General features: G+C 43.2%; 1 protein-coding gene across 9 annotated transcripts in view; it reads left to right on the top strand.

The window, feature by feature from the left end:
• The window catches only part of spidr (scaffold protein involved in DNA repair), a 250,462-nt gene that overhangs the window by 65,579 nt on the left and 174,000 nt on the right, over positions 1 to 10,883 (top strand). For all 9 annotated transcript variants that reach the window (XM_048595620.1, XM_048595614.1, XM_048595617.1 and 6 more), the window contains one exon: positions 9,055 to 9,308. In XM_048595620.1, coding sequence (XP_048451577.1) covers positions 9,055 to 9,308 — 254 coding nt within the window. The remainder of the gene's footprint in view (positions 1 to 9,054; positions 9,309 to 10,883) is intronic.

Below are 10,883 nucleotides of genomic sequence, written 5' to 3'. Positions count from 1 at the left end.
GCCATGTGGAGACATCAGTGCTTATTAATGTGAAAGGAGAAACAACATAGCCATTCTTTATATTTTGAGGGCAAACTTCATCTCTCCCGTTTTATAGCTGAGAAAGAAAATTTCAAGCATGAGTAATTTGCTTCCTCCCAGCATGCTAGGTTTGAAAAAAATTCTGCCTTTCTGTATTCAAGTATCCAAGAGAGAAAAGCAATGGCCTTATCCTAATGGTAACCAAATGTGTGAATAACATGATCATGCTCAGTTTGATTTGCCGTTTTACAATTACGCTGTAGAGAAGTACCTCGATATCCTTAATTTTTTTTCCTTTCATTGCTGCTGTGACTGCTTGGTCTAATTTAATTCATAGTAACTCTTAACTTACTGACAATATTAGAGATGTATTCTCCTGCTTTTCATGTTTGGATTTTATTTCCAATGCAAATCGGAAAATGGTTCAGTTTAAACTAACAATTATAGTACTGATTTGTGCATCTCTGCTCTTGGGTAATAATTTTCAGTGAAAAACTTTGCATTGATACAGGCAGCAGAAATGACAACTACAAATTGAACTATGTGAACCCTGCAAAGTCCTCATTTACATCGTGGGGGTAGGGGGAGGGTGATGGTCTGCAAGTGTCAAAATTGGAACAGCTGTGTCACAGATCAGTCAAGCTACAGCCCAACATAGCCATACTTATGGAATTGTACCTCATTGACAATGTCCCAGCCAACATTGTCATCATTCCTTGGTGTGTCCTGTCTCACCAGCAGGAAAGACCCAGAAGAATAAGTGGCACAATGGTGTACCGTCAGGAGTGAGTTGCCTTGGAGTCCTCAACATTGCCTCTGATTCCTATGAAGCCCCATGGCTTCAAGTCAAACATGGGCAAAGCAACGTGTTGTTGATTACTACAAACCAGTATTCATCCATGTTGAAGGTCACTTGGCGGTGGCAAGGGCACAGAATATCTGGGTGAGGACCTTCACTATTTATCGCCAAATGTGGCTTTGCAACACAGTTACTGGCTGAGCTTGTCAAATCCTATGGTGATGGTAATCTGTGGCAGGTGGTGAAGTAACCAACAAGAGGAAAATATATACTTGATCTCATCTTCAGCGATCTGCCTCCCACAGATACATCTGTCCATGAGGACAGTAGGCGTGACCAAACTCCCAGTCCTTCGGGAACAAAATGCTGTCTTCTTCACATTGAGAGTGCCCTCTATTGTGTCATGTGACACTACCACCAGGCTAATTGGAATGGATTTCAAACAGGTCCAGCAAATCAAGACTGGGCATCCAAGTAGTGTTGTGGTCATCAGCAGCAGCAAAATTGTACTTGCACACATTCTGCCACATTCATATGCTGGCATATCCCCATGGTATCATTGCCATCAAGCGAGGAAATCAATCTTAGCTCAGTGAAGAGTGCAGAAGGACATATGAAGAGCTGCACTAGACAAATCTTAAAAAATAAGCTACAGCATGGAACTACTTTTGTGCCCAATAACATAACAGCAAGTGACAGAGCTGGGCAATTCCACAACCAATGGTTCATATCTAAACTTCGCTGTCCTTTCACATCCAGTTGTGAATGGTAGAGGACAACAAAATAGCTCACTGGAGGATGAGGCGTCCCAGAAGTTCCTCGCCTCAATGTTCAGGGAGGCCCATACCTCAGCACACTAGATAGGGCTGAAGCATCTATGACAATCTTCAGCTAGATTGCAGAGTGGACGATCTATCTCAGCCTCCTCTGGAAGTCTCCAATATCACAGTTGTCAGACTTCAGTTATTCGTTTACTCCATTTGATAATAGGAAGTGCTAATTACTGTAATTAGTCAGGTTGCATTTGTTTAGCTTTCTGTGTACAGTACATACATGGCATGGGCAGTTTTCCATACTGTCAGTTAAGTGATGTACTGGAACAGCTTGCCCATGGGCATGGTTAGGCCTGGATCACAAATCTTCAGTACAATTGCCAGAATGTTGTCAGGGCCCACAGTCTCCAATGACTTCAGCCATTTCCTGATATCAAGGCCATTCTTGGATTGTTAACTGGAAGTTGTCATTATCAGTGCCATCAAGCAGTACTTGCTTAGCAATCACCTGCTCACTAATGCTGAGTTTGGGTTCTGCCAAGGAAACTCAGGTGCCTTACAGTGTTTGTTAATATTGACAAAAGAATTGACTTACAGAGCTAAGGTGAGAGGGATTGACCTTGATATGAAGGCCATGTTTGACTGAGTGTGGCATAAAGAAGGGCTAGCAAAACTAAACTCACCGGGAATCTGTGTTGATTAGAGTCCTACCTTACACAAAGGAAGATGGTTCTGGTTGTTGGACGTCATTCATCTCTTCTCCAGGACATCTCAGCAGGAGTTTTTCAACTGCTCCCTCAATGACCTTTTCTCCATTATAAGGTCAGAAATGTGGATGCTTGCTAATAGTTGCAGAATGTTTAGCAGCATTTGCAACTCTTCTGATTCTGAAACAGACCATGTTTATATGGAAAGACCTGGGTAATATCAAGGCCTGGGCTGACAATTGGGAACTGACACTTGTGCAACACAAATTCTAGGCAATGATAATCTCCAATAAAGGAAAATCTAGCCATCACCCATGACATTCAATGACATTACCGTCACTGAATTCCCTGTTTTAAACATCCAGGTGGTTACCATTCACCAAAATAGTCATAAACTACAATGGCTACAAGAACAGTTCAGAAGCTAGGAATCCTGCATTGCCCAGCTCACCCCCAGTCTTAATTACCTATAAAGTACAAGTCAGGAATGTAATGGAATGCTCTCCACTTGCCTGCATGAGCGCAACTCCAACAACACTGAATGAGTTTGATACTGTTCAGGACAAAACAGCTGGCTTGATTAAAACTGCATTCACAAACATTCACTTACTGCACCACTGATATAAAATCAGAGAATTGTTGCAGTGCACAAGGAGGCCAGTTTGCCCATTGTGCCTGCGCCCTTTCTATTACCTTGTGCCAATCTCCTACCATTTCTAACCAAATAATCATCCAATGCCTCAATTGAGCCAACCTCCACCTATTTTCAAGCAGTCTGTTCCATACCCAGACTACTCGCTATGTGGAAGTATTATTCTCACATCATCCTTGCTTTGTTTGCATTTCATTTTAAATATTTGCAAAGAGCAGGAGCAGCATTGTACCATCCACAAGATTGATTGCAACAATTCACCAATGCAGCAATTGTAAATGTGGTAGAAACAGTTCAGTAGTGTTTTTTTTTTGATTAGAGGATAGTTATCTTCCAAGGAAAAGTTGGATGGGCTGGATATATATACATGAAGTTTAGATGGATGGGGAGAAAAACTAAGAAGATCCCGAAGGAAAGTGCTAAAAGGATGTTTCTCTTCATGAGTGAGACTAGAAATAAGGGACACAGACCTTTTTTCTCCACAGAGGTTTTTGAGGAATTAGAGCTGTCTTCGCTGGAGAGCAGTGAATACTTATAAGGCAGGGGTAGGTAGATTCTTGACTAGCAATGGAGTCATAGTTATTAGGGGATTTATAAATACGGAATTGATCAGCAATCCGATTAGCTGCAACTGTATTGAATAGCAGGCTAGGAGGCTAAATGGTCTTTTCCTAATTTCTATGTTCATCTCTTCATATGCTATTGTTCCAATTAAAATGCATTTCCTCAGTGGTAATCGCTGGATTGTACCTCAGAAAACAATCTGCATAGGATCCCGTCTTACACACCTAGACGAAGCCATGCGCCAGCTTAAAAACCACAAGGCCTGCTGCAGTAGACGGTATCTCCGCTGAGGCATTGAAGTGTGGAGCCAAAGAGCTCCTGCTGCAGCTACTTGCCCTTGTTTGCCTTATCTGGAAGGTGGAGAGCTCAGAGAGGCCGCAGTCGTGAGCATTTTCAAAAAAGGGAACAAGTACGACAGTGGTAATTACAGGGGAATCTCTCTGCTGTCTGACTATCGCCAAGGTCCTCTTCAACCGTCTCCTCCCTGTGGCTAAGGAATACCTCCCGGAATCGCAGTGTGGCTTTTGGCCATGGAGGGGCATAGCAGACGTGATTTTCACCGTTCGACAGCTGCTGGACAAATTCAGAGGAAAGAACCTATCACTGTACATGGCCTTCTTCGACCTTACAGTGTCCATCAGGAAGCATTATGGAATATTGTTCTGCGCTTTGGTTATGCCATGAAGTTTGTCATTATCCTTCGCCTGCTCCATGACGACATGGATGTCAAGGTAATGACAAATGGCTCCACTACTGACCCATTCCCCATTCAAACCAGTATCAAGCAGGGCTGCATCATGCCCCAGTGCTGTTCTTGATGATGGGAGGTGATGGCCTAGTGGTATTGGCGCTGGACTGTTAATCCAGAGACCCAGATAATGTTCTGGGGACCCAAGATCGAATCCCGCCACTGCAGATGGTGGAATTTGAATTCAGTAAAAATATCTGGAATTAAGGATCTAATGATTACCATGAGCCCATTGTCGATTGTTGGAAAAACCCATCTGGTTCACTAATGTCCTTTAGGGAAGCAAGCTGCCATTCGTACCTGGTTTGGCCTACATGTGACTCCAGATCCACAGCAATGTGGTTGACTTTCAGCTGTCCTCTGAGCAATTAGGGATGGGTAATGAATGCTGCCTGCTCAGCGATGCTCTCATCCCATGAATGAATAAAAAAAAACACCTCACTGCAATGCTTCACCTCACCACTGACAAGTTCCCTGCTGGAGTGGCGCTAACTTATAGAACCTGTGGGAAATTATTCAACCTTCGCTGCCTTCAAGCCAAAACCAAAGGCTCTCAAGCAAGTGTCACCGAGCTGCTGTATGCAAATGATGCTTATGTATGTGCAGTCTCAGTGGATGTACTCCAGACCATTGTCAGCACCTTTACAGAGGCATATGAGGGCATGGGTCTCACCTTAAATATGCACAAAATGAAGGTCTTCCACCAACCTGACCTGGCATTGTGAAGTAAACCACACACCCCTCCCCTCCAAATATCAAGGTCCACGGGGAGACCTTAGAGAACTTTGACCAGTACCTCAGAAGTGTCCTGTCTGCAAAGCAGCTATTGATGGAGATATCCAGCATTGCCTGCAGTGTGCTAGTGCAGCCTTCTGCCACCTGAAGAAAAGGGTGTTCGAGGACAACAGCATCAGAACCAACACCAGTATCATGGTTTACAGAGCTGTGGTAGCTCCCGCCATCCTATATGGCTCTGACAAGTGGACTGTTTACAGCAGACACCTCAAGGCATTGGAGCAGCACCACCAGTGCTGCCTGTGCAAGATCCTGCAAATCCACTGGGAAGAAAGACGCACCAACACCAGCATCCTCGACTAAGCCAACATCCCAACCATCGAGGCACTGATTACCCTTGATTGGATATGATGGGCTGGGCATGTCGTCCACATGACCGACAAGAGGATCCCCAAGCAGGTGCTGGACTCCAAGCTTTGAAACAGCAGGTGAGCTCCAGGTGGACAGAGGAAGTGCTTAAATAAACTCTCAAGATGTCACTGGCGAAGTGCAGCATTCCTAAAGACACCTGGGCATTACTGGCCCAAGACCCTCCTAAGTGGAGGAGATGCATTTGGGGAGGTGTAGAGCACCTCAAGATTTGTCACTGGGGGAAAAATTGGAAGCCAGGCGAAAACAGAGTAAAGAGTGCACTGCCACACTAATGCTCCATCCACCCCTTCCCGTGTGCCACCTGCTCCAAGTGTAACAGAGCTTGTGGTGGCTGCATTAGTCTGTACAGCCACCTAGGGACTCAACCTGAGAGTGGAAGAGGGACCGCCAATGATGATAGGATCAAGCAGATAAGAAAACTAAATAAGTGACTCAGTGACATGGGAAGAGGGATTTCAATTTATCGTGCACTGTGACCAGTAGTGAGGAAAGGTGGAGTTTTTCTTTTGGAATGGGCTCCGCTTAAACCAGACTGGTGTTTCTGTGAATTGCCAGGGTTGTGGATAGGTATTAACTATAGGGGGGATTGGGTGCAGAAGAGAGGTGGCAGGTTATTGTGAGGGTTCAGCTGAATGAAAGTGCATAAAGAGAGAAGTCAAGACAACATTGATTCTTAGTAATTGGAGTAAAGACAAGCTGAGTAGGATAGGAAGGGATGTAGAGTTTAACAGTAATAACCTATCAACAAATAATATCCATGCAAACAATCAAAGAAACAATAAAATTATAGAGTTCAAATCTGAATGCGTGAACCACTCGCAGTATGATAGGTGAACGATAGCACAAATGGAGATAAGTGATTTCGGTATGATGACTTTTATTTTTATGCAGTGACTGATGTTGTGAAATAAACATTCCAGGATTCATAATATTTTGAAAAGACAGGCAGCTTTGATAATAAAGTGTTATATAAGGATAGCAGTGAGAAAGGATTTTAACTCTGAAGATCAAGAAATAGAATCACTATATTTGGAGAATAGCAATAACAAAGGTCAGAAAATTCTGGTAGGAGTAGGTTTAAGGCCTCTTGATTTCTATACCATTGGACAGAGCATTTAGTATGAAATAATTGGAGACAGCACAAACTGCAGATGTTGGAGTCAGAAAATGTGGAGCTGGAGGAACACAGCAGGCCAGGCAGCATCAGAGGAACAGGAAAGTTGACGTTTCGGGTCGGGACCCTTCTTCAGAAATGGGGATGGGGAAGGGAGCTCAGAAATAAATAGAGAGAGGAGAAGGCAGGTGGGATGGTGATAGGTGAGTGCAGGTAGTGAGTGGTGGGGATTGGTCAGTGAGGTGGGAGGGGTGAATAGGTGGGAGAGAAGATGGACAGGCTGTGTCAGGTCAAGGAGGCGGGGATGAGAGGGAGGGTTGGACATGGAATGAGGCCGGGGGATGGGGAGATTTTAAAGCTGGTGAATTCCATGTTTAGGCCATTGGGCTGTAGGCTCCCAAGGTGAAATATGAGGTGCTGCTCCTCCAGTTTGCAGGTGGCATCATTGTGACGCTGGAGGAGGACCAGATTGGACATGACACCCAGGGAGTGGGAGGGGGGAGTTAAAATGGTTCACGATGGGAAGGCGTTATCGTTTGTCGCGCACAGAGCGCAGATGCTCTACAAAACGGTCTCCGAGTCTCCGCTTAGTCTCACCGATGTAGAGGAGGCCACATTGGGAGCAGCTGATGCAGTAGACTAAGTTGATGGATTTGCAGGTGAACCACTGTCTGATGTGGAAGGTTTGTTTTGTGCCTTGAATGCCTGTGAGGGTGGAGGTGTAGGGGCAGGTGTAGCACTTCCTGCGGTTGCAGGGAAAGGTGCTGGGGGTGGTGGGGTTAGTGGGAAGTGGACGAGGGAGTCGTACAGCGCGCGCTCCCTGCAAAAGGCAGATATGGGTGGGGAGGGATATATATTTTTGGTTGTAGGGTTAGTTTGTAGGTGACGGAAGTGGCGGAGAATGATATATTGGACATGGAGGTTGGTGGGGTGATGTGTGAGGATAAGGGGGTTTCTGTCTTTATTTTTGTTGGGGGGAGGAGATGTGAGGGCAGAGGTACGGGAAACGCAAGAGATGCATTTGAGGGCATTTTCGATCACCGGAGGGAGGAAGTTATGGCCCTTGAAATAGGAGGACATCTGGGATGTACGGGTGTGGAACGCCCCAGCTTGGGAGTAGACGCGGCAGAGGCAGAGGAATTGGGAGTAGGGGATCGCATTCTTGCACGAAGGTAGGTGACAGGAAGTGTAGTCTAGGCAGCTGTGGGAGTCAGTGGGCTTGAAATAGATGTTGGTTTCGGGGTGGTCACTAGAGATGGAGACAGAGAGGTCTAGGAAGGAGCAGGAGGTATCAGAGATGGTCCAGGTGAATTTGAGGTTGGGGTGAAAGGTGTTAGTAAAGTTGATGAACTGTTCAAGCTCCTTGTGGGAGCACGAGGCATCGCCGATACAGTCACCAATATTGTGGAGGGCGAGGTGGGGGATAGTGCCAGTGTAGCAGGGACTGTTCCACGTATCCTACAAAGAGGCAGGAATAGCTTGGGCCCATGCGGGTCCCCATAGCCACCCCCTTAGTCTGTAGGAAGTGGGAGGAGTTGAAGGAGAAGTTGTTAAGGGAAATGGACAAGTTCAGTTAAGCAGATGAGGGTGTCAGTGGAGTGGGACTGGTTGGGCCTGTGGGAGAGGAAGAAGCGGAGGGCTTTTAGGCCATCCGGGGAATGATGAGGTTGGAGGCTGTGGGTGGGAGGTCACCTGAGTTGATGAGGTTATGAATGGTTTGAGAGATGATGTTTTGGTGGTCAGGGGTGGGGTCATGATCGAGGGGGTGGTAGGAAGAGGTGTCAGAGAGTTGGGGCCTGGCCTCGGCTATGTAAAGGTCCATGCGCCTTAACACTACTGCGTCTCCCTTATCTGCGGATTTGATGGTGAAATAATTGGAGGTTTTGACAAAGGGTACTGTGACACCCTAGTTACAGAGGACTTTAATCTCCTTGCGTACTTGACCGATCAAGTTGACAAAGCCAGAATGCTTTGTGACAGTTTCCTGGAGCAACATGTTGAGGAATTGACAAGGGACAAAGTTAATTTAGATCTAATATTGTACTGTGTAATGAGGCAGCATTAAGCATTTTTTCCCAAGTTCTGTTCCAGTCTTGTAGTATGTAATATAGGCAGGTATATAAAGCTCTACGCTTATGTGGAGCAGTGGTAATGTCCCTACCTCTAGGCCAAAAGGCCCAGGTTCATGTTCCACCTGTATCATAGCACATCTGAACAAGTTGATTAAAAATATCTATAAAATGCTCTAGGTCATAATAATTACAGCAGAGTATTCTCATAAATATGTGAAACAAGCAGAACTTAAGTGGACGTCTGCTGATGAATGATTGATCATGGCAAGAATCTGTGAATTGTTTCAGCTCTGGAAACTTTTGATTCCTTACTTTAAAAAAAATTTTTTTACAATTGTAATTGATCAGTTTCTTCAACCTGAACCTTCCCTTAACCAAAATATATATGTATTGAAAATATACTGCTGTGAAAATAACTTGTATTTGTCTTGTTCTAGACAGCAGAAGATATTTTGGAGTTTTCATCTGATGACGAAAGCATAAAAGAACGTGAATGGTGCACAAAGCCCATTCCATCTACTTCTGCACAATCACCTACAGCTAATTGTGGATCAGAACACGACAAGACCATGAGATCAGCAAGCAATTGGTTGAAAAGTGCACAAGCATTTCTACAGACGCCTGAGAAACAAAAGAGAAAACAATTCAAAACTCCAGAAGATTCTGCCAAAAAGAGAAAGAAATTTATGAGGTTAGCTGGTATGCCATATTGTACGTTTTTGTTTGACAGTACAAATATGGAAGATTTATCATTTAGGATTCATTTTCTCTTGTAATTTTACTTTTGAAATATCTTCTGAACTATTTTATGCCTTCATAAAAGATTTCTGGGAAATATTGGACCTTTGGCTAGACTAAATATTCTGATAATTATCACAATGGGCTCTCTCCTGGAATAAATTTCATTTATACCAAATATAGTTCACTTCTGCACTCTGCATTTTCATAGGAGGATAGAATTATTGACATTCAAGCCACAGAAGAAAGTTATTCACTCCTCCTTGTTTATGCCGACTGAAAGAATAGCTATCCAGCAAAATCCTACTTTCCAGTTCTTGAATTGTAGCCTTGTAGTTACAGCCCTTCAAGTCTGTATCAAAGATTTTTTTTAAATACAGTGAGGATTTCTGTGCCTAACAATGTTTCAAAAAAGTGAGTTCAAGACACTTCTGGATGATAAAATTTATTCCAAACTCCTCTCTAACAACACCACCAATCACTTTAAATCAATGCCCCCTCCCTGGTTATTGAAGATTATTTTGACATACATTCTGAATAAATATACATAAGATTTCATAAACATGAGCTAATTATATATATTAAACTTAAAGCAGATTAACAATTTCAAAGAAAAGAGTTGACGCAATTTCAAAAAGTCTGACAGTTCTGAATGCAGGCATTTATGATATATGAATTGAAAGAATTAAATTGAAATTACAGTTGGATCTGCCTTGGGCTGCAATTCTAAACAATTCAATAAATTTGCAAACCAAAAAAGTTTAAGACACAGAACTTAATTTGCCAAGTTCAGAAGTTACCAGAGGGAGTGCTAAAGTCACAAGACATTTTTTCTTGCAGGTTTGAGGGTGAATCAGAAATGGTCTTTGTCAAAGATTGCAGATTTTTTAAAGTAGAAAATCCTTCAGGTGTAAGAAGTCAGTCCGTACCCATTTATAGTACTCATACCATTTAATTGGAACTTGCTGCGTCATATTAAGTTGTGAACTAAAACCTTTTGAAACAGGTTATCAACAACCCAAACCAGAAGTGTTATCTGTAACATAAATCTGACTTCTCTTGCATCTGCCCCCATCCTCATCTTAGGATAATTCAGACAGACAGGTGTTTGTTGGATTGAGAGCATGATGATCTAACTATTTTAGATAAGCAATTTAATAGTGTAGTTTCAAAGAGAATATGGGTGAGTTCATGTCATGCAAACAAAACCTGAGAGCTGAGTTTTGATAATAGGGCATTCTTAAGTTTAATATTCTTCCTCTTTTCAAAGCAGATGAACCTGCCTTATATTTCATGCATTTCTAACTTTTAATGTTGAAGCATGTAGTATGATATTCATAATGTATTATTATTATCTGTGAACCTCCGTTCTAAAGTGGCAGAAAAATGAATTTTAGTTTTCATTCCTTCTAAAAGTAATTTTGAACAATAATTTGAAACAGTATTGATGGGAAATCATGTATCTTAAGCTACATGACCAGCAAGATACTTAAGGAGATAATTGCTAAACTGCTTGCTGACTTGATTT

This window comes from Rhincodon typus, chromosome 4 (assembly GCF_021869965.1).
Source record: "Rhincodon typus isolate 14 chromosome 4, sRhiTyp1.1, whole genome shotgun sequence".
Lineage (NCBI taxonomy): Eukaryota > Metazoa > Chordata > Chondrichthyes > Orectolobiformes > Rhincodontidae > Rhincodon > Rhincodon typus.
This window is presented reverse-complemented; position numbering and strand designations above follow the sequence as displayed.